The sequence below is a fragment of the Marmota flaviventris genome, chromosome 3 (genome assembly GCF_047511675.1).
Source record: "Marmota flaviventris isolate mMarFla1 chromosome 3, mMarFla1.hap1, whole genome shotgun sequence".
Taxonomy (NCBI): Eukaryota; Metazoa; Chordata; class Mammalia; order Rodentia; family Sciuridae; genus Marmota; species Marmota flaviventris.
Genome location: NC_092500.1, coordinates 145,508,701 through 145,534,191, shown reverse-complemented (window position 1 = coordinate 145,534,191; position 25,491 = coordinate 145,508,701). Strand labels below are relative to the sequence as shown.

At 34.6% G+C, this 25,491-nt stretch overlaps 1 protein-coding gene across 1 annotated transcript in view; it reads left to right on the top strand.

Moving 5' to 3' along the window:
* The window catches only part of Tenm3 (teneurin transmembrane protein 3), a 331,254-nt gene that overhangs the window by 194,964 nt on the left and 110,799 nt on the right, over positions 1–25,491 (top strand). Inside the window, exons 5-10 of the mRNA XM_071610514.1 lie at positions 10,722–10,936; positions 16,663–16,873; positions 17,285–17,386; positions 17,577–17,771; positions 18,883–19,083; positions 25,098–25,283. Of these exons, the coding sequence (XP_071466615.1) occupies positions 10,722–10,936; positions 16,663–16,873; positions 17,285–17,386; positions 17,577–17,771; positions 18,883–19,083; positions 25,098–25,283 (1,110 nt within the window). The remainder of the gene's footprint in view (positions 1–10,721; positions 10,937–16,662; positions 16,874–17,284; positions 17,387–17,576; positions 17,772–18,882; positions 19,084–25,097; positions 25,284–25,491) is intronic.

Genomic DNA, 25,491 nt, shown 5'->3' with positions numbered 1-25,491 from the left:
TTCTTCACATACAAATCTGAAATAAAAATACCTCACCAAACCCCTTGGTGACCCAGATTCTAGTCACATGCCTTTAAATGTCATACAAGGCTTTCCACAATCTGGCTGCTCTTTGCACCACACTACAATACAAAAACTATATAGTGGAGAGATATAAAAAGTATAAACTCTTGAGCTAAACTGCCGGTTTTCTGTCCTAGTTCTGACCATTAATGCTTGTGTTACTTGGGACAAGATATAGAGCTTCTTTGTTTCTAGTTTTCTCATCAATTAAAAGGAACTAGTACTATTTACATTATTGAATGGTTTTGAGTAGTCAAACCACTTAATTTTGACTACATGGTTTAAATGGTGTATAGTCCATAACAAATACTTGGAAAATGTTAATGGTTATTTACTATTTAATGTATACCTTCATTGCTGAAGTGTAAGGCAAGGATCGTTATTTTTCCACTGCTCTATGCGAAGCTCTTAGCAGTTATTGGTCTGTAATAGGTACTTAAAGAGTATTCGTTGAACGAATGAGTGAAAATGATGTGATATAAAGTATATAAAGGGCCAGCACAGTACCTTGCATAAAGTATGTGCAGAGCAAACACTGATGTAATAATGGTCAAGAACTGCCACTCACTGGCCTTTATGCAAATAACCTTCTCTAACTTCCTGTTTTTTAATAGGGTAGTAGTGAGGTTTAAATCAGATAATACATGTAGAGTGCCAAGCAGTGATACATATCAGTAATTATTAGTTGGCATTTTTCTGTAATTCAAGATTATGTATTTATAATTTGTAGCAAAATTCTCAAGATGATAGATTTTTAAATCATCATCAATAATATCCACAGTAATTACAGTAAAGCAATAATAGAAGCCCCCATAACTAGCTATTTATATTTTTAGTTACTTGGATTTTATGAAAGGACTCTTATTTTTCCTTTGAACGGATAGTATTGATTCATTTAGATTATTTATTGAGCATATATTATGTGATGTACACCAAGAATATATTTCTAGAATATAGAAATTTGAAAAAAAGACAGTTGCAGTTGCTTTTCCCAGAACATGTGGATTTTTAGACAAGGACAAAATCAAGCAAGCAATTGCAATGAATTAGAAAATAATACAGTAAGGGAAAGTAGAGGTATGATACCATGAGAGGACATCTCAATACCAGAATTATTGAAAGGGGCAGTGATATGAATTCCAAAATGCAGAGGAGGATAATTGGAGATAATATAAGAATAAAACAAAAGGATGTAAATTTTGGTTAGTATAACTATGACAAATGATTCTGCCAATCAAAAACAATAACAACAACGACAAAACTTTTATATAAAAGTGCAAATTGAAAAACTATGGATGTGTGCATGTATGCATGTAGATGATTCATCCTACTTAAAACAATATTTGTTGCTTTTAAAGTTTACATTTCTGCAAAACCACCCTAAGATACCATCTCACTCCAGTAAGATTGGCAGCCATTATGAAGTCAAACAACAACAAGTGCTGGGGAGGATGTGGGGAAAAGGGTACACTTGTACATTGCTGGTGGGACTGCAAATTGGTGCAGCCAATTTGGAAAGCAGTATGGAGATTTCTTGGAAAGCTGGGAATGGAACCACCATTTGACCCAGCTATTCCCCTTCTCGGTCTATTCCCTAAAGACCTAAAAAGAGCATGCTACAGGGACACTGCTACATCGATGTTCATAGCAGCACAATTCACAATAGCAAGACTGTGGAACCAACCTAGATGCCCTTCAATAGACGAATGGATAAAAAAAATGTGGCATTTATACACAATGGAGTATTACTCTGCATTAAAAAATGACAAAATCATAGAATTTGCAGGGAAATGGATGGCATTAGAGCAGATTATGCTAAGTGAAGCTAGCCAATCCCTAAAAAACAAATGCCAAATGTCTTCTTTGATATAAGGAGAGTAACTAAGAACAGAGTAGGGACGAAGAGCATGAGAAGAAGATTAACATTAAACAGGGATGAGAGGTGGGAGGGAAAGGGAGAGAGAAGGGAAATTGCATGGAAATGGAAGGAGACCCTCAGGGTTATACAAAAGTACATACAAGAGGAAGTGAGGGGAAAGGGAAAAATAAAACAAGGGGGAGAAATGAATGATAGTAGAGGGGGTAGAGAGAGAAGAGGGGAGGGGATGGGAGGGGAGGGGGGATAGTAGAGGATAGGAAAGGCAGCAGAATACAATAGACACTAGTATGGCAATATGGATTCTGCAATCTGTATACGGGGTAAAAATGGGAGTTCATAACCCACTTGAATCAAAGTGTGAAATATGATATATCAAGAACTATGTAATGTTTTGAACAACCAACAATAAAAATTAAAAAAAAAGTTTACATTTCTGTTCATCGTGTATCTATTTTTTCAAATACAATACAACTTCAGAAAATTGGATATTGTAGCACATTAAAGATTGCCTTTTGATTTGAAGAAATAGGCCTAATGGGGTTGCAAGAACATGGAATTTTATTCAATATTTTTTATAATATTTGTGTTGTTGTAATGTATAATAGTTTCTTAATTAGATGCTATATTGATTTTATCCACTAAACTATGTTTACAAAGTAGCTGGGTTTTTTTTTTAAACTTGTGATGTAATACTCTATATGTTCACAATGTTAAGTTATGGCATGTGGTTATTATTTTTTTTTTAAAACCTGTGTTCTCTCAGAGATCTCAGAGTCCAGGTATGAACCCAAGGTTAGGTCACAAAATTAGAGAGTGGGCTATTGATTGTCCACAAATGCCTAATTTTGCTTCCTGTCATCTTAATCATTAGTGCCTCTGTGGGACCTATAATAATGCTACTATTATTTACCCTCTTCAAAAATTGCAGTTTCACTTTGATAATTGGGTTTTCTTTGCTGCCTTTCCATTTTAATCATTACAGGCTTGTTTACTTCATCATAGGCAGATAGCAAATTGATGATATGTGTAGAGAAATATTTAGTGTTTTGTGACTTCCAATGATTTTTCTTATATCACAAAATAATTTTTAAACAGATACCAAACCTCTTAATTATCAACATGATATTAAATACACTGTTTTGCCCTTGTAACATCTATGGTTGATAAACATCTACAAAATGTTTTTCAAAGATCAAAGTATTTCTTAAAAGGTTTTCTTTCAAAGGCCACGTTACTGGTGTGTTTTCATGTGAGCTGTGTATCACAGAAGGAGAGGAGTAACAATAGCCTTGTGCACGTGGTCTCTTTACGGTTCCACACACTGACAACTGTTATTTTAAGACATTAATAAGACTGTTGTGACACATCCTTACTGATGAAAGGAAAAAAATCAGAGTTAGTAGGTGAAAAGACTGCTGGTGACTCCCACAGTCAAGCACAACAGGACATGTTAAAAAAAAAAAAAACCTTCAAGATGGTGCCCTAGTGTGTCTGAAGACTTGGTTCATCTCACTCTCACTGTGAAGGCTTTAATTGGTTTGATTCCTAAGCCACAAACGTTGCATTTAGAATAACTACAGGGCAGTCTGTTCCCTGGCTCTGTGTTTTCCTCCGTTATTCCTTCTTTTTCTCTTAGTACACCCTGCAGATAACCTTGGTATTTCCTATGATCATTCCCAGGTTTAGACTCTGGGGGTTTACGGAGGTAGTGATCTCAGTGAGGAAGGATGAAAGCCCTGAGACTGGCCTTCCTTTATTTCCTCTGAAGCCAAAGTTTCTGGAATTCAGGGCACGATGAAAGACTTCTGTGTCCAGCTTTTATCTAAGAGGACTGATGAGCTTCAGAGGAAGGGGTTGTGCAAATATTTACAAGTTTATCAAATTATGTCAGTGGCTCACTGACTCCCAGGTGTGTGCACAATCAATAAAGAGCATTTGAAAAATACTAACAGGAATGACCACACTTGATTGGGCCAAATTAGAGAAGCTCTCTGACTTAAAAAGCAACAGGACAGATTTGTTTTAAAAAGACAAGGACACTTTAATCCCCTGATATTCAAACTAGAGGCCCATGTGGAAATGTAACACTAATCTAAGCTGCCACTTTGGTGGATCTCAGCAGAGAAAAATCAGCTATGTCCTTACATTTCTACATCACTGATCATTATGAAAGGTCAGGTCTGCATCTACCTTTTAGAAAAGGCATGTTCTCAGACTTTAATTCAAAATAAATTCCTTCTAAATAGCATAATAATTTGAAGCAAATCGAAGTTGACAGGCACCCAGAGATGAGATTCATGTTTCACAGGAAAAGCTAGAATACACATGTGATCTATCTTGTTCTTGTATTCCTTTCAAGAAAATATCTATACAAAATTAAGTAGAATTTAAAAAATTTTCTTGAGACCATGTAAATGTGTTTCTTAAAACCTTTTCTGTATGAAATCATGGGTATAATTGTTAGTTCTAATAATTGATTGAATGTGACTTAGTTATTATATAAATATGCTAAATATTTTGATAATTATGAAACACGAAAAGTAGGAATGTATTGGCAAAATCTCTCCAAATGAGGTGAATGGGAATTTTTGCAAAGATTTTATATATGTGAAAATTACTTACAGAATAAAGCAGAATTCTATTCCCATTTCCCCTTTTTACAAATATAAGAATGAGAAATCTTGCTGCAAGATAAGTAGGAATGGAAGGAATTTTTTTGAGTGAAGCTGTTCAATTCATTGCAATCCTCGCTAGTCAAATGTCAAAAAATCACATTGCAATCTATTTCCTTAAAGTATGTTTAGTGATCTATAAGCTGACAGTGTCATCCCATTTTTCCTTCAGTTTTATTGAAAGCAAAGAATTGGCAACTACCTGTGTTGAAAAAGACTTGGCAGACAGATTTTAGTATCAACCCTTTTCTATTTCTGTGTGGTAAACCAAAAAAGTCATTACCAAGCCTAGCAAAATACTAATTATCCTGTTATTCTTTTACATAGCAGCACTGTTTAGTATAATCATAATGGAGTGGAAAATTGAAACTATTGTACATTGTAACTCACCTTTACCATTGTAATCTTTTTGAATGCTTTCAATAACATTGCATGCTTTAAATATATTGATTTAATTAGACCATTTAATTTATGGGAAATATCTTTGATATAATTTAACTAGAAGAGCCAGTACTCATTAGAATCAAACTTAGTTTATGTCAGGAAAAAAAATCTGACATTTTTTCAGTTCAAATTGATAAATCTGCACTTTGTCACAACCATCTCAGTTCTGGATTCCTGCTCTAGTTAGATAGCTAGATAAAGCACAAGTCCTTACCATAAGCTTGACAATTGTAATAAATGAAGCATTCTTGCATTTAATATTTCTTTCTTTATTGATTTGGTCATTCTGAGACTCTTCTGAAGGTTAAAAACATTCTTTAACAATGGTTGAGGGTAGGTGATAAAGCCTTAGTTATCCCTCCCTCTTGATAGATTGACTTCCAAACATCTCAATATCCTGAGTACCCCATTTTTAACCCCACACTTTGTGCTTGATGGAAATACACGTAAGACAGAGAAACACTGAATCCCTGCATTGGGTTTCTGGTGCCATGAGTATAGGAGGTTTCACCAACATAAATACTTTGAATTTTGCCTTTGTTTGGCTTGCTGGAAGCTCATGATCCAAGACAATGTATCATGTCAGATTTTGTATGTGTGAGAAGTATACCTTGTGTTTTAAAGAAAGTCTACATGTGGAAGTTGAGATTCTAAAAATTAATTTCCTAAACAAGTACATGTCTAAATGTACCTGCATAGGAAAAAAACAAACCATCTGTCCTCTGCTCACATACCACAACGATCAACATGAAAGACTTCTGTGAGCTCCAAAAGTGTGGGAAGTCTTCCCACCAGCAAGCAAGCAAGCAGTGCTGTGGAAGACTCCAACTGGGTTCCTTGCCTCCAAGTCCCTTGTGACACTGTCTCTGGAGACAGAGTCAAAGTCCAGTGAGAGCTCAGTCCCCTGCCCTTCAGCTGCCAGTCACAACCCCATCTGCTTTACCTGTGTTCTAACTTCCTGGCTACAAATTGAGGTTCCCACAACCCTTTCTTGGGTCCAGTTAACTTGCTAGGGTGGCTCACAAGACTCACACATTTACTGGGTCATTGCAAAGTATACTACAAAGAACACAGATGAAGAGATGCAGAGGGTGAGGTATGGGAGAAGGGCCCTGGCCCTTCTGGGAACCTCCACGTACTCAGAGGTCCAAATCTCTCTAATCCCTGTCCTTTGGGAGTTTTATGGTGGGTCTGTTAACATAGGAATGATTAATCAAATTATTACCCATTGGTGATTAACTTTAACTTTCCGTTCTTCTCCTCTCCCTGGAGATTGGGAGGTGGGCCTGAAAGTCCCAACCCTTTGATCCTGTCTTGGTCTTTCCCATGATCAGCCCCCTTCCTGAATCTACTTGGGGCCTGCCATCTATCAACCACTTCAATAATGTACAAAAAGACACTGTCACTTCAGAGGTCTCAAAGATTTTATGTGTCATGTTTCAAGAAATGGGGATGAACACCAAATATGTATTTTACAATAATAGTACCCCAGGGTGTAACAACCCTTGTTTGAAAACCCCTAGACCTCCCTGGGTACCTTGAACTCTAAAACTCTATTACATTATGATTTAATTAGTTTTTTTCCATTACAGGCAGGAAAAAAAATTATCATAACCACTACTGCCCCATTCAAGCACATCCAATCAACCTTGTTTGGTTTTTTTGTTTGTTTTGTTTTGCTGTTGTTTTAGAATTGAAAGAGCTCTCTTTCTGTAAAGAAGCATCTGTTAAACTAGCTATGAGACTAATTGGATAAGTAGATATACTCATTGACACAACAATTGGTCCTCATATCATTTCAGTGAGACAGATTTTTAACCTCTCAAAATCAATATGAAGAAAGCAACAAAGCAAAAATACCTAGCTATTAAATTACTTTGAGATAGTGAAAGCTTAAACCCTACAATTCAAAATTTGATTACTGTTGCCAAAGCTAATACATATGAATAAAGATGTTTGGGATGAAAAAGTTTCTGGGATTAGTACCAGTTTGTGTTTAACAGCTCTTAAAGCACAGGTATGCTATTAAAACTTCTAAAATCGCTTACAGTAGCAATAGACAGGATCACCATTAGAGAGTAGATTAAATTACATAAGCTTCATATAGAAAAGATAGAACTTGTTAATAACAATAAAGTGTAATAAAAGGGTAGAAGTGCATAAACTGAATGAATTAGTCCAAACCTGAACCATATTCATATTTAAGTAGGATAGTGTACTAACAGGTTTCCGTTGGGAAGAAGACTATCATTGCTCTCAGTATTTTAAAAATTATTTTATGTGGAAATCAACCAAACGACAAAAATTTATTAGGGATGTATTATAAGTTACCACACAAAGAATGATATGTTGCAGCATCCTTGGCAGTTTTTTTAAAAATAAAAACCCATTATTGCTTCCTAATAAAAGTATAACTTTACATCCTGAAATTATGAGCAATGTAGATGTTCTAGTGTGGTTTAATGAGTTAATATATATGATTTTGTGTAAAATCAGTGAATAGATTTAAAACTTAGTAACATAAAGTAATGTTTTTGTTCTAATAAAGAGCAAAGATTGTACTGATGATTTGGAATATGATATTAGAATTCTGCAGCCCTCCATTTACACCATGTAGTTATTACTTACTGTGAGAACATAATCTACTTCTGTGAGTCTTAGTTTCCTCATCTCAAAACATCGAACTCATAGAGTTGGTCTTGAAGTTTAATGTAAATAATGCAGGTAAAACTACCTGTCATGTCATAGGTTCTCACCAAAGATTAATCCCATCTGTCTTCCCCCACTTTAATCCTCTCAGTAAAAGCTAATTCATGACAAATGTAGGTTGCTGTACAGAAACATCCTAAATGAAAAGTAGAAAGTCATCTCAAATACTTGAAATTTTCACTAGGTAAAGCAAGATGTCTCTTTAGATAGAAAGCAAAACCAGTCTCTAGGTGATGGATTATATTTTTCTTTTATTAACTCTTTATTCTAATTTTGCTAAATTGAATGCATATTATTATAAAATAAATAATAAAATTTCTTTGAATGATGCAGTTTATCTAAGAGTTGGTACATGAAAAATTACATGGATGACTATAACTCAACTTTGAAATTTTATTTCTTATAGCATTTTATACTACTAAATTGGTTCAAGAAAAATAGACCCAGTAGCTGAAGGACTGTTAAGTGCCATGATTATGGACATTGAGAATGAAGAGAGGAAGTAAAATTGCAAATAATTTCTTTTTATTAAGCTCTCTGGTACAACCCCCTTCTGCCTCCTACCTGGGTTTTTGTGACTATATTCTCACTGGTCTCTCCATTTCCAAGCTTCCTATACTGCTACACTTTAATGTTCTTGAAACAATGATTCCATTTCACCTTTAGCCTGCTCAGAACCTTTAATGGGTCTCCATTTAGCTGTAGCTGTCCTTTGTAATTGATGGAACATGTGTCATTGTGGGGTGCAGTAGTACAGGTAATAAGCAATCCTAACATTTACTAGAAATATACTCTCCTCAAACCTCACATTTATCTGAAAGAGTGAAGTTATTGTGAATTGCTTCTCAGTCTCAGTCAGAAATCATGTATCTGCCTTACTCAGCTTGATTGCGAAGCATGCTTTTCAGTAATCTTGAATTTTGGGTCTCTCAGTTACCACACACACACACACACACACACACATAAGAACAAGTGGCTTTGTGCCATTGAAATGCCATTTACCCATAAGTCTTCTTCAAGTATCCATTTTAAAAGCATACCATAAATGATATGTGTAGTAATAAAATGCTAGTAAATATAATACATCCTTGGGGGAAATGGTATAATAATGCTCTTTGATAGAGTGAAAATACATACAGAATATAAAGTATAAATACAATATTCTTTAACCTGATATTCAAGGCCCTCTACACACTGTACCATTTTCTCTTTGAAGCCTTATCTCCCATTACTCCCATGACAAACCTATTGTTTTTATTCATTCAGTACTAAAGACCAGCCACTGCAATAACACTTGGGATCATGCTCATTTAATCCTTACAGTAGTCCAGTGATCACATGCCCTTCTCTATTTTTCCAAATGAGATTTAGTGTCAAAGGTTTAATCTCTTCCATAAGATCACTCTGCCAGTTGGTGTCAGAATCAGGATTCAAACTCAGGTCATCTGACTCCAAAACCAGTGTTCCTTTTTCCTAGCCAGATGGATTTCTCTGCTCACTATAATCCTAACACATGTTCATTTCCACAGTCATTTTATATATCATGATGTTTATTCCCACTCAGAAATGTTGTTCTACCTGTCTTTAGAAGTCCAGCCTACAGTGAAATCCTCCTCCTTTCTCAGTCATACATTGCTTTAGATTGTTATTAGAAAAATCCATTTAAGCGGCAGGAAATCATCTCTAAGATATTATTGTTTAGTTTATATTTCTTGTTATCGCCTCAATGCTATGTACCTAAAAGACATTCTGTAAAAACATACTCAATGTCAGATTAATGACTCTTGAGAGATAGAAGACTTTCTCCTTTGTCATTAGGATGAGATAATTTATAATTCTCATTTAAAATTAAGTCCTCAAATTTTGAATTATTGACTTCTCTAGAGGCTATATTCTGTTTAATATTTTTTTAAATAAGAATAAAATTGGTAAGTCAATTTTGTTATCATTTTAAGAGGTATGAATTTGATAGAGGATAATTTGCCCAATTTCATTCTGTTTCTCAGTTTTCATGGACCCTTTCTGCATAAGAACCAATTAAGCTCTGTGTTTCCATTTACTGGTAAATGGTAAATATTCTTTCACTGCTAACCTCCATAGAATAATTGAGAAAGGACCTCTCATCCAAGAGGTTAAACAAGAATGCCATACCAAAAAAAAAAAAAAAAAAAAAGTGGAATCTTGAGTCTGTTTTCCAAGGATGAAGCCATGCAGGAAGAGAGATAGTGTGTAAGAGATGGCAGAGACCCAGGGAGCAGAGAGTTTTTGTTCCTGTAGACTGAAGGTTAGTGGGAGGGATGATGTCATAGGCCCACTAAGGCAGAAAGTTGATTGTGAAATGAGAGTCAAAAGAAAGAGGAAAAGTTGTGACAGCCTACATTAAAAATGAAAATTTCAACATGTCACAGTGTCCCCTTTGCCCCTTCTCTACATTCTTTTATATATCTGATTTTTCATTCATCTAGTATATACCTTAGAGAGGACCACATGAGTCGGGGCCATTGATTGGTTTTGTTGTCATTTGCTTAGACTGGTTTGGAAATCTCCATAATTCATTCTGCTTAATTTATACTTTGCAGTGTTATAGTATGGTTAGAATAGCTAAGAAGTACCAGATTAATCTCTTCCAAGAAATAACAAGACGTATAATTTGTAAAATAATTGTGTTTCAAATGATCAAGAAAGACTGTAGGTGTGAAAACAGCTTCCATAATAGGCATACCTGGGGGGAAGTCAAAGGATTTTTGATTTAAATATCTTAAAGAATGTGTTAAATCAGAATTAGTAAAACAACAATATCTGACAAAAATGCTTTTAAAGTGAAAATTATGTGAGCACATTTTATTATCAGAAGATGAAATGCATGAGCATTTTGTGAAAATTGCTTTTGGAAAAGAAACCTGTTTTATTTTCATTTTCTATTCTTCATCCATGGATCTTTCACCTAATTTCAGGAAAATTAGGTGGATTTACTCAAGAAAATAACACCATAGATTCTGGAGAACTTGATATTGGCCGAAGAGCAATTCAAGAGGTTCCTCCTGGGATCTTCTGGAGATCACAGCTCTTTATTGATCAGCCACAGTTTCTGAAGTTCAATATCTCTCTTCAGAAGGATGCATTGATTGGAGTATATGGCCGAAAAGGCTTACCACCATCCCATACTCAGGTAAGAGTAAGCTTTGTTGTGAAGAAAATGGAAAGTGTTAGTTTGCATTTTTACAAGCTGCTCTGATTCCTGCCAGGCCCTGTGGCACATTTGTAATTCCAGTTATTTAGGAGACCAAGCAGGAGAATCACAAGTGTGAGGTCCCTGCTTGTTAACATAGAGACCCTGTTTCAAAATAAAAAATATTTTTAAAGAGCTGGGGATGTAGCTCACTATTAAAGCACCCCTGGGTTCAATCCCCAGTACCAAGAAACAAAAAGTTATTCTGTTTCTTAAGTTCAGCTATTTGGTTAACCAAACACTTTTGAATGGATCTTTTATAATCGAAAGAAATTAGAATGTAGCTTATATATTTTGTTTGAGTTTTTCCTATCAGTAGTAGGAAGAACACAATTTTCTTCCTGAATTGCGTTGATCATCACTAATTGATTTAAAATTTGCTAAAATTTGTGTGTTACTTAATAAACATTGAGCATCATACCTAGTAAAGCAGGACAGATTTTCTGAAATTCTGTGATAATTTCATATGTAGTAGATGCATAACATATTCACCATAAATATATATATTCATTCTGTTGAAAATATATTGTTTAAAAACTTATGACAGGTTTACTCTTAGTGAAGAAATTATGGTAATATAAACATAATGGCATGAACTTTATCAAATTCAAGCCACTATTCTTCTAAAAGAATGAATATCGAGATTAATAGGCAAAAGAGCTTTCATAGAAAACCAAGTATAAATCCCATCTTCTTGGGAGGTTGAGGCAAAGTATCTGTCTCAAAATAAAGTAAATATTAAAAGGGCTGGGAATGTAGCTCAGTGATAGAGCACGTTCCTAGCATGTATAAGACCCTGGGTTTCATCCTCAGCAATACACACACACACACACACACACACACAACTGAGAATTTTCATGTATATTTTATGTTATGTAATTTTATGAGAAATGCTTTTTTCTATAACCTAGGAACATAAATTATGAAGAGAAACTGATCAGACACTAGTAAAGAAATCACATCTTCAAAGAAACATGAGTAAGAATATTCCAGCATGCTTCCTCTAATGTCATCATGGGTCAGGTTCATATACATATGTAAAGTTTATGGCTGTGAAATTTTTGAATATCATGCTGTAGAGTATTCATTTTTCCTATCTATATTATTAAAGTAAATGCCTTGGATCCTTGTACATCAAATACTTCTTACAATGTACTTGTGTCCAATTTTCAATTTTAGATTTGATTTCAGTTCATGTTATAGGTGACACTGACTGGGATGTAATAAGCAGATTTTCCTAAATGGATGTGTGCCTCTAGAATTTAAGTTATAGCAGATAGATTGCATTCATAGCAGTAGTCTAGGGAAATATGAAAAAATATTTTTCCACTGAAACCACATATAAATTTAAATTATCTTTCTCTATTTCAAGAAACATTCCTCTAAGCTAAGCACAACAGTGAGCATACAACTCATATATCCAGAAAAATAACTTAAGATAAAAAAATTATTTATTGTGTTATACACTAGAAAGTCTTATTTAAAGGGGCTGTGGCTAACATTTTACAAGTTTAACTTGCTAACTTTCTGTCACTATGACAAAATACCTGAGAAAAGCAATTTAAGGAGAAAAGATTAATTTTGGATCATGGGTTCAGAGGTTTCAGTTCATAGTCACTTGGCCCCATTGCCAAGGGCAAAGCATCATGGCAGGAGCATGTGGTAGAACAAAACTGCATATATCGTGGTAGCTGAGAAGCAGAGAGAGAGAATGTGTGCAAAGGCAGCATGGGCAAGATATACCCTTAAAGGACATGACCCCAGTGACCTACTTCCTTCAACCACACCCCCCTTCTAAAGTTGCTACTGTTTCCCAATAGTACGACCAGCTGGAGACCAAGCTGTAGCCCATGGTCTTTGGGGGACATTTCAGATCCAAATCATGATAATCTATAAGATCAGGATTTAAATAATACAGTTTCAAGTTTTCTTATAATTCTTCTGTAATTTAAATACAATGCACATGATATCTACTTTTCTACCACAATATATGTGTCTAAGTAGGTTCTTGCATTTTCTTAAGCTTCACAGTTATTAGAGTTCCTTCCTCAAAGTTTATTCAGATCAGCAGAGCAAACAACTGTTTCAGAGTTCAGTGTTTAAACATGAAATATGCTATAAAGCAGCCCAAATTGAACATTTCTCTGTTTCTGGGGAACATTAAATAAATCAACCTGAAATAATTAAAATTGGCCAGCCATTCAGAATAATCACTTGAGTTTTGAAAGCCTTTGTGACCCTTTGTAAAACTGTCCATTTGATTGTTCCCAAGGAATCAATTGACTTTCTTCTCTCTGATGGCCAATTCATCCTCCTGGACAGTCAAAAACCTAAGGAAGCAATTCACGCTTCACAATTGCACGTGCTATGGCTTGTTAGTACATTTATGATGAAGATTGTTTTAAAGTAAGGGATAGAAACCTGAATTCTAAGCACACCCTGGCCACTTTTTGGCTTTGTAACCTTGCACAACTAACTTCTCTAAGCTTCAGTATCTATTGGTAAAAGGAGATGTTTAGATCACATGATCTCTAAAATCTCTTCCTTCTCTACAATCCAATGAAATAAAAGACTATGCCACATCAAAAAGTTTATTTAAGGACATATTTGAGTATTCATGGATTCTGAGTTCTTATCACTTTAATAACAGAATTGAATTAAACATATAGGTAAGCCAGACACAATGGCACACACCTATAATCCCAGCAGCTATGGAGACTGAGGCAGGGGGATTTCAAGTTCAAAGCCAGCCTCAGCAATGGCAAGGTGCTAAGCAACTCAATGAGACCCTGTCTCTACATAAAATACAAAATAGGACTGGAGAAATTGCTCACTGGTTGAGTGTCCCTGAGTTTAATCCCCATTTATTTACCAATCAATCAATCATACAGGTAGTCTGATCTTTTCAGAAAGGAATGGCCAAGATACCTGAAAAACATCTATTTGCATGTTTTATGGTCTGTTAGAAAATCAACATAAATACAACAAACATGGGTAAACTTCTCTTTTATTGATCTATCAAAGGACTTTGTCAATACATTGTAGTTTAAAGCAACTTTAAATGAGAAAGATTTTAAAAGCATGTATATTTAGTAATTTTACATCATAAGAAAATTACCCTAAAAGAGAACTTTCACACTGAGACAGTTCCAGTCTTACATGAAATCTTCATTATTAAGCATAAACTTTGTCTCATGGTGGTTTTCTCCAAGTAATAAGGCTGAAGAGTTAGCCCAAAGTGTTTCATTCTAAAAATTGCATGACATCTTAAGACTCCTTCCCCTAACCCACCACAAAAATATCCACATCCAGTACTGCAAAGAAAACTGAAGTTTTCCTGTATGTGGTCACTTTATACCCTGAGAAGAAAGATTATTGAATATTTCCATTCCATTTAATTTGGTTATTTGTGGTAGAGATGGTTTTGGTGTAAAGAGGAGAACTTTTTCGTATGTATTTGAATAACCCTCTTGAAGTCATGTGTGAATTGCCCCCATAACAGAACAGCCTACAACAGAACAGCTATCTAAACACCATCGGCTACTTCCTACTGCCCCCATCATGCCCTCCCCACCACTCTTCTCTTAGTGTTCATGGTGTGATGCAAATGGTGATTTCCATGAAAATGCTGCTGATTATGATTATGGACCAGTTAAAACTCAAATTTCCTACCCTTTTACTTTTTTCAGTTACTGTCTTTAGCGTTAAGGGAGAAAAGAGTTGAGGTACATTGGCCATAGAAAGAAACTTTTCTGTGACTTTACCATACTAATGTAAATATTCAAATCTGATGAGAAAATGAATGACTTATTTGAAATGGAGACACCTTTAAGAACTGCTGAATTGATTTTCCCCTGATCATTTTGAAACAGAATTCTAGCAAAATTTTTACAAGTAGCCACACCGTCACTGTTTTTATCCTGTAGGAAGTAAATGGAAAAAAAGATATTAAGCAAGTTATTCACCATTTGTATATGTTTCTCATGACTGAATTACGTTGTAATGTGTTTTACTACTGAAGAACAAAAAAAAAATGCTTTTAAATTTAAATAAAGATTTTAGTAGGCAGAAACAAAATTAGATGTTTAAAGTCCTCTAACTATAACAGTAGACATCAGTAATCTGTACACTGGTAATCTACCTCAACAATGATTCCCAGAAATGCCAACAATTAATTTTATTCCAGTTTGATTAGGTTATAATAATCTTTTACTATAGAACTCTGATGAAATTCCACTTAAGGAGTCTATCAGAAAGACTATTAATGACCCACACAGTACCATAATCATGAGCTAGATATAGACAGACAAATTATGTGTGTGTGCTTTTCACTATAAATATATCTCAGAAATAAAATTAAACCAGGTAATAGTCTAAAGAAACTGAATCACTCTACCTTTAAGAAACTTATGATCTAAAAAGTTTATTGAAATTATGTTGGAAAGTTTTTTCATTGTCTTCCAAAGTCACTGTATTATCTCAGGTAACCAAGTGTTATTACCCCATTCTTACCAGTCATATTCTAATAGTTTAAATCTCTAGTTTAGTTCTTCTAAGAACCACCAAGCTTTGTGATTGATCTTACCAAATTAGGTTTAATGATGTCTGATTTCCTAGTAATATTTGGGCACATGGATTATTATTGCCACCTCTTTAAATGTCCCTGTTGTTGAAGATTTTAGACTTTTGATCAAAGATGTAAAGGTACCTTATTGGTCTGTGTTTTTATCTGACTATGCCTAAGTAAAAACCCCTGGTTGCTTTGGACAACTATGCCAGGGTCACAGAAAAGAGGTAGAGTGGTGTGGGGGGAATGACCAAGCAGTGGAGCAAAATGCACCTGAGTTCATAGACCCACCCCACCTCTGCCCAGATATGCCCTTTCCTCTCGTAACCCCCTTCAGTGTTAGGGATTAAACCCAGATCCTCTCATATGCTATGTAATCACTGTACCACTGAGCTATGTCCACAACCCTTTTTGTTTTATTTTGGGATAGAGTTTTTTAGCTTGCTGAAGCTAGCCTCAAATTCGCAATCCTCCTGCCTTAGCCTTTTGAGTAACTGGGATTACAGGTGTATGCCACTGTGCCCAGCTACTGCCCATGTCTGACTCTGCTATGGCTCCTCAAAAATCCATTTTCTTCTTCTTTAATGAAAAACTATTAATGCCTTCACAAAAGGGTTTCCATAAGGATTTAAAATAATCCCAGTACTAAGTAAATGTCCCAAAGTAGTTTTAACTATTTGAGTATTAGATAGAAGGAGAAGACCTTTAGAGATTATCTAATGGTCTAAATAAAATACGTCTACTGGGTTTGGAATGTAAGTTCATGTAAATTTTATGTTTATATCCCCAAAAATGCCTAAACTCATTGAACTTTTTAGCAGAATTTAGAGAACTGAATAAATTTGGAAACCATATTACTCAATGAGGAAAAAAATAAAAGATCTGTTAGGTTTAAATACAACAATGGTGTGTGTGCAGTAAGTAGCTTTCATCATCTCTGTAAATACTATGTGTAGAAGATATCTACCATGTGGACCTGTCAATCAGGAACTTTTTTCTAATATCATATTTATTTGCAAATTAGAAGAACAAAAGAGAGAAGCAGCCTAACTATAGTGTCTCTAACTACTAACACAGTTTTCCTTGTCCTGGTCCCCAGTATGATTTTGTGGAGCTCCTGGATGGCAGCAGGTTGATTGCAAGAGAGCAGCGGAACCTGGTAGAGTCTGAAAGAGCAGGGCGGCAGGCAAGATCTGTCAGCCTGCATGAGGCCGGCTTTATTCAGTACTTGGATTCTGGAATCTGGCATCTGGCTTTTTATAATGATGGGAAAAATGCAGAGCAGGTGTCTTTTAATACCATTGTTATAGGTAAGAACACTTCAAAGCATCTTTTTCCAGGCTTCAGCCTAAACACTATGTTGAATAAAAACTGTATTATCTGTACCGATTTCAAGTGATTCCTGGGATGTTAAAGCCCTGGTAAAATGTGAGAGATATTTTTAAATCATTCATTTGTGACTATGTGACAAACCCTGAAGCTCTGGAAGAAAATATTATTTGAAATTATATTGAGGGAGGAGAGTACATCGTGAAAACTCTTTAAAAGTCTGCATAGGAAATGGCGCTTTACCATCCGAATAATCTCGTATAAATGAATCCATTTGGTGGTTATGAAGTGAGCCATCTGTACTTCTTCAACACCTAGCTAACGTGATCAAAGTGCCAGTTTGTCTTTTGTGAGAGGCAACAACAAGTGTTCCTTCTTTCTCTTCTGTCCAGAGTCTGTGGTGGAATGCCCCCGAAATTGCCATGGAAATGGAGAGTGTGTTTCTGGAACTTGCCATTGTTTTCCAGGATTTCTGGGTCCCGATTGTTCAAGAGGTATGCAAGTTGGATTCTTTTCTTAAGCCTATAAATAAGCTGTAGAAACACACGTAATTCAGAAAAGAACCAAGGCAAGAAAGCAAGGGGGAAAAACTGGCCCATTACTTGTTCCAACGATGTGTCTTTTCTTTCAGAAGCTCGATGGAAAATGTGGCTGTTAATTCTTCTGTCGTGTTTTATTTCACAGCAGCCTGTCCAGTGTTATGTAGTGGCAATGGGCAGTATTCCAAGGGCCGCTGCCTCTGTTTCAGTGGCTGGAAGGGCACCGAGTGTGACGTGCCGACTACCCAGTGTATTGACCCGCAGTGTGGGGGTCGTGGGATTTGTATCATGGGCTCTTGTGCTTGCAACTCAGGATACAAAGGAGAAAATTGCGAAGAAGGTAAACATGTCAATATTTACAGAAGCCTATTGTTGTCTTCATAAAGCAACAGATTATATCTGTAATCTCTAGTTTGGCAGATGAAATCTTTCTTTTTTATGCTTTCTTATTATTAAAGTAATTTTGATTTCCATATTTATTAATGCATTGTTTTATTAACATTTTAACAATAAAAAGAATAAACACCCAAGAGCCCTTTTGCTCTTTTTCAGTAGCATGAATAATTTCTTTTTTTGACTCTGAGAAAGTAAGCGAACATTTGTGCCTTGAAACCAACAATGGCCTGTTGAATACTTTTTTTTTTTCTTTCTACAATTTTTAACACTGATGCCAGCAGCTAACATTTTGACATCTCTAGGGGTAAAAAGAAAGAAAGAAAAAAGAAAAATTTAACACAGTATACTAATGAAAAAGTACAATATCATGGATTTTTCCCATAACTGTATGTAATGATGAGTCAAGATGCTATACTGTAAAGTGCAGCTAAATTGTTTTTTCAAAAAGCAAAAAAGCCCCACTTCCGCTCTTCAATCAAATTGATTTTATTGATCTACACTCACAAAGTAATGCAATTAAGTCTCTGGAATTAAATTTTCAGGCCATTGACCCTACAAGTGTAAAGTTTTATTGAGTCAAATTGCTAAATTAAATCTCATCATCTAAAGCACATTAAAGTGAATTAAGAAGGATCAAGAGTATGCAACTCATTTATTTCTCAAACAATTTGAGGATCTCATACAGTTGTCAGTGCTCAGTGGTTGTAGATTAGGTCAGCTGATACAGATTTTGTTATAGAAAAGGCAATACTTATTACTCTGATTAGGCAGAACTGAGAGCAATAGTCTGAAACCTCAAGAGCATATTTGTGTAATTCATGAAAATTACAAATCCTTGCAAGAGTCTCAGTTACCTAAATGGCATTGGGCTGGTGCTTAATGCTTTATTGTATTACAACTCTTTGCATTTTCAGAAACAAGTTCTTAAAAATGGTAGATAGATATTTGATTATTCATAATATTCATAAATTAGATTATAATTTAGTTCTTTATTCTGTATGCACTATAATACCTTCGAGATTTAATGAAATTATTCTTTTCTTTTTTTACACTAGCCGACTGTTTAGACCCTGGATGTTCTAATCATGGTGTGTGTATCCATGGGGAATGTCACTGCAATCCAGGCTGGGGCGGAAACAATTGTGAAATACTGAAGACCATGTGTCCAGATCAATGCTCTGGCCATGGAACTTATCTTCAAGAAAGTGGCTCCTGTACTTGTGACCCTAATTGGACTGGCCCAGACTGTTCAAATGGTGAGGTTAATAAATGCAGGGCAATTGAGTGCTTACTGTGGTTTAACTAAAGATTAGGATATTTTAATTTTTAAACACACAATTAAATTTAACCGAAAGTATATCAAAGTCATTATTTATAGATATAAATGTTAAAAGCAATGCAATGTGGTTGTCATACAAGGAGGAAGGAAACAGGCTTAACCAATTTGTTATTACAATTTTCCCTTCAGTGTTATTGGGAAGAATCTGCATAAGATGCCCTGTCTTCTTAACTCTAACTTTATGGATCTACTAATCGAAGCTAGCTTCCCTGTAGACCTGTGCACCTTGGGGTTTAAGCAAATTATTTCATGAATGGAGAAGTCTCAATTAAAAAAAGATTATTTGATACATAAGGTTAAACATGATCACAATAAAGAGTATACATATGTACATATTATGTATAATGCTTCACCACAAATTTTTAATTATAATAATAAGATAATAATAGAGAGGGCAGATAATAATTTTGTTCGGTCAGCTAAGTTGTTATTGACTACCTACTATGTGCATGGCATCACAGTAGGCTCTGTAGAAATGAAAGAACAATTTATCATCCTTGCCCTATGGAACAATGGCTTTCAGATATTTGACCATGACCTATAATTATTACTCTATGACCTAGTGTATGCACACTGTACATGTTCATATACATCCTAATGGAACTGAAACAGACATTTTACAAAGTGATGCACACTGATGATACATTTTTCAAATCTAATCTGTTTTCTTTTTTAATGTTGGTTGCATACTCATGAACTAATTCCATGACATTCCTGCTCATTAGTCACACAGTTTGAGGAGATGCCTTTCTAGCCTAGAAGATTATAGTTTAATTAGGGAGATAAGATGAACACACATGAAATAATTAGAAACCAATACATTCCAGTTTAACATTATATTGAAGGTTAGGTAGAATAATGTGCTCAGTTCAGAGAACATTCAGAGGAGGGATCCTACCTTGACAAATGCTGAAAGTTTTCTGGGAGACTTTTATTAACACATAAACACAGCTATCCTGGGTACAGAGGGAAGATAGTTTTTGACTAAGGGATCAGTATTAGAAACTACTTGAGAGCCTGGACTGTGAAGTCAGGTGTATGGTTCATATGCAATTTTACTCCTTAATGGTTATGTAACCTTTAGCAAATTACTGTACAGCTCAGTTTATTCATCTGTAAAATCATACGACATTCTTCATAGAGATACTGTGGAAATTGCTTGAATTCATGTATATAAAGTACTTATACAATAAATAAATAAATATTAAGTAAGACAGTATTTTAATAGTAAAATTTAAATATAACTTTCACCACCATCACTACTACTATTGCTTTAAGCAAATATACAACTGTGTGAAATATTGTATACACCAGAGAGTGAAAATAAAGAATATTTGGGGATAAAAATTTGGTCAAGCCCATTATGGGAATGGAGTCTAGAAATATTTTAGACAATAGGAAATCCACTAACAATAATGATGTGCTAACACATGCAATGAGAGTGTTTTAGAAGACCTATCACAGGTCTGAGAGGGTGAATAGTGAGACTTTGATGGGTGGAAGACAAATTAGAAGACTTTCCTAGAAGTGCAAGATGATGAGAGCAAGAATTGGCTTGGAGTCAGTGGGAATGCTAAGTCTAAATATGAGCAACAATTAGAGGGAAAAATAGGCAAGTATTGCTGAAGAAAAACAAAATATAGAAGTTTAGCGAGAAGAGCTAAGAGTTTGAATCAAGGGAAATTGAGGTTAATGTTAATATCTGAATGAGGCAGGAAAGTTGGGAAAGGGTAAGGACAATTGAAGAGGTAGGACAAGAGGGAGTCAATGAGAAGGTAAGAGAAGATGGTGAATTCTACTTAGAGACTCACACTATCCAAGCAAAAACAGATAATATGAGAAAGAAGATAAAGAATGAATAAGAGAAGAAGGAATGCAAGTAAATGAAAGAAGAAAGGAAAAGGACAGATTTTACCAGCAGTATTGAGTAAGTGAAAGCATTCTGTCTAAAATTTAGACTCAGAGAGGGGTCTGGGCTCCTCAGCCTGCCCCACTCCTTGCCCTCTTCTCTAAAGTGGTGAGGAACAAGGACACTGAACAGTCTATGGTCAGCTTTTGGACAGACCATTCGCTAGCTATATGTTGGGCAAGGTATTTAACTTCTCTGTACCTCAGTTTCTTTATCTGTTACATGGGGATAATTATAGGACTACTTAATGTAATTGGGGTAAAGATTAAATGAGTTAATATGTGAATAGCACTTAGACTAGTGCCTGATCCACTGTAAATACTCCAAAAGTGCTAATCATTGATAGAACTAGTAGTGGTGGTAACAGTACTAAGTGGTAGTAGTGTTTTAAAAGTTAATTGTAGTTTGTCTTACTTAATTGCTCATCAATTTAGAGGAGTTTCCACATAAAAGTATTTATTAGATTTGGTTCTGTAAATGTGAAATTCATGAAATACAAATTATTTCATCTGTTAGTATGAACTAATGGTATAAAACCAAATGAAATATAGCCAGGTGGCTCATTCACACACTTTTAGCAGGGGAAGGGGAGTTAGTATACTGAACAATTGTACTTTGCTGCCATTTTGAGAAACTCATGTGACATCTCTGCCATCCTATGATTCAATATCAACATAACAGATTTATCTCTTACTGTGTACTTCAAATTGAATCCTGGAAATTCAAACTGAAGGAAATTTTCCATAGGCTAATTTGTGATATGGATGAAAAGTTTTTGTTCAACTTATAAGTAGATACATTAGTTAATGAAACAATTTTTTCCTTTCTCCCTTCCAGCCTCATTTCTCTTTCCCTCCCTCCCTTCTTCCTATTTTCTTCTTCTTTCCTCATTTTGACCATACACCTCTGGAAATAGACATGATTTATAATATGTGTATTAGAAATAATATACATCATACAAATATTAATTGATTCTGATAGCTTGAGGAACCAGGAATTTTGGTTAGAAAATTTATCACTATTACAACAAATTACACGTGTAGATAAACAGAAATAGAAACAAAAATTGGGGTCTGGGTTATAGAAAGGCATGGATGTCCCCCTTAAGAGTTTTTGATTGTATGACAATATTTTAAGCAACATGTTAACATTTTTTTGTCCTCTTAAAAATATATGTTATAATTTCAAGAATCAGAAAAGCACTCAGGTATTTCTGTTGAGCTTTTATTTATATTTCAAGCATCTACACTAAGAAATACATTCTACAAAAAAATCCAATTAAATTTTATAGAGATAATTACTTGAGTAGTAAAACTACTTAGTTCAGGTCTCTTATACCTCCACCATTGAAATAGGCATAATAACGCTAACTACCTTGCTTGATATAACATCATTCAGATTTACTTCTTTCTGTTATTAAGTAGGAAAGCAACAAGCATAATAGCCCCTTTTTTGTTTCATGTAATGGCATTATAATCAATTACATACATTATTGTATAAGGGGTAGTTTGTAATTGATACTATACAGCTCAAAAGGTAATTCAGTCTTCATAAAATCATCTTGCTATGAATAGCAAAAATGTATAGATGTTAATTAAAAGATTTAAATGGCTGCCAAAAATCACACAGTATTTTACATATTTAGATTTAATTTTATTCATGCTGTTATAATTATTTTATTAGTTGAAAATGTAATTTTACCTGTATACAAAACCTTACCTATTTAATCATAGTAAGTGGAGATTTTTGTTCTATTCATCTTTATATCCCCAATGCAAAACAGAAATGATATGTATTAAACTCTCAATATAAAGTTGAATAATGAACTCAGCACTCTTCTTTTGAAGAAAGCAATTAAGTACAGAAAAAAAAATCTTTATTAAACTTTGCTATTAGCTGCAAAAAGTGAAATAGCTTACTTAGAATTAATAGCAAAGATTTAAATATGCTTATATTCACCTTGTGAAAATATCTAGTCTCATGTGTCTCAAATATATCTTACTGTTGCACATTTTTCATTTAAAGCTTATAATAACATTGTTAATTTATATGTGTGGCTTAAAGTTTACTAGCAGTATAATTCTGATTTCTAACTAAATCAATCCTAAAAGAAAACACTTGACTAGCTACCTCTTTTGTTGATGTGGAAATGACCTTCGGATATCTAAATTCAATAAGAGAGTAGATTTTATACCTGAAGAAACATTTGGTTAAGTGCTAAAAGAGAAGAAATGAATTATTTCCATCAGAAAGTTTGAAAGCAACAGAGCTTTCCTCTATCTTCATCTGCAGTTTGTCCATTAATTAGCCCTTCAATTCCACTTCAATTAAATTAACTCTAATTAATAAGTTCATTACAAAGATTGACGCACCTTGCTCAAAGCTAGTGTGCTAAACACTGATAAACACCTTCGCCCTAATGAAAAATTGATTAGATTGAATAAAAAGGGTACCTCAGAAAGAAACCTCTCTCTTCCAGAGCCGAGATGGTATTATGTTGCTCTGAAGTTAATCAAACCATCTTGGATCTCTTAATCAAAAATTTAATTCAAAGGAGATAGAAAATGTGGCACATGCACGCACACATGCACACATACATACAAACCTGCACACTACTCCCTCCCAGCTAATAGTCCTGGTGTTGTTTATAAGAAATGTTACAGCTCTCACAGTGCCTGGATGGTGGATGAAGTTATCCTGTGAAATAGAGAATTATAGTGGTCCAAGAAATGTTATTTGAAGAACAAATGGGTAAAATAGGAACATGTGGCTACATTAACAGTTACTGTTTTTTAATTTAAAGAAAAAAGGCTATAGTCTATTTCCTATTTATTCTAAATGATTTCAGATTTTTATTATAAGGGATTTTTATTTTTGCAAGAAAGCCAAAACTAAACAACTCCTATAGTCTTTTAACTTTATTCAACTAAATATATAAAGAATAAAAAGAAAAATATCCTTCAGAATTCTTTTTCTTTCCTTCTCAATTGGATCTAATTATATAAACTTCTAAGAAAGCTTTAAGGGGGAAAAATACTTCAGACATCTGAATTCTTTTTAAAGACTCCACCTTGCCTTATAGTTTTTGAAGTCATTTGGTCACTTGTGCTCCTTTCAATAACTCCAGTATTTGGAAAACCTTGTTTTTCAAAGGACAGAGTCAATAGCTGTATTTATTAAGCTGGTTTTCTACCATGTGGATTAAGCGATTTGTATCTGTCGCCAGTACAAATTTATCAAACAGGATAAACAACAATTTCTTTTCTTTAACCAGCATGTCTGCATTTCTGAGGCAAGTTAATGTAATGTAAGCAAAACAATATTCTTATTAATGAAAGTTTCTGGATTGGAGAGGAGGGGAGGAGTAGGGAGGATAGGAAGGGCAGCAGAATAGACAATATGATTGATGTATGTACTTTCCATGTATGTATTATATGTCAAAATGCATTCTACTGTCATGTATGACTAAAAAAAATAAATAAAAATTTTTTTAAAAATCTGAAAATGAAAAAAAAAGAAAGTTTCTGAATGTTCATAACATTTAAACAGCAGCATTAGAAATAGCCCCTTTTCAGTTCTTACTAAATGTGTGCAACTCAGGTACTGTTAGATACCTGAGATGCTTAGATACTAAAATATTTCATAAATTTGGTGCATGTGTGGGTTTTCATGTCAAAATATACTCTGATATTTATATAAAATATGACTATTCTCTCTGTATATATATATTATATATATATAATCTTTTTATAAAAAGAAATTATTCCTAACAAATTTGTCATATGTATTTTATGTAACATTATAGCCACATATAAAAGTAAATGATGGATAAAGAATTAAAATTCTACCATTCATAATTCATAATAGTCGATGCTAAAATTAACTTGACATACAAAGACTTAATATTTTCAGTGATTTTGTTTTTCACTATAACAAGTTTAAGAAAAAACTCTCTTATTAATTCCCCTTCTTGCCTTCTGCTACTCTTCTCTCCTGCCCTGCTTCCTTGTTTTGCAATATAGAAATATGTTCCGTGGACTGTGGCTCACATGGTGTTTGCATGGGGGGTACCTGTCGCTGTGAGGAAGGCTGGACAGGCCCAGCATGTAATCAGAGGGCTTGCCACCCCCGCTGTGCAGAACACGGGACCTGCAAGGATGGCAAGTGTGAATGCAGCCAGGGATGGAATGGAGAGCACTGCACTATCGGTAGGCCAAATGTTATTTATTTGTTTACTTACTTATTTAATTAATTTATTTTTTCCTGTGGAGCTGGGGATCAAAGCCAGGGCCTCATGCAGGCTAGGCAAGCACTGTACTACTGAGCTGTCCCCGGCCCTGAATTGTACTTCCAAATCTGTCCTTCATCTATTACAAAAGAAAGCTGTTGGTTATTTTTCAACTTGGAAAAGTATAT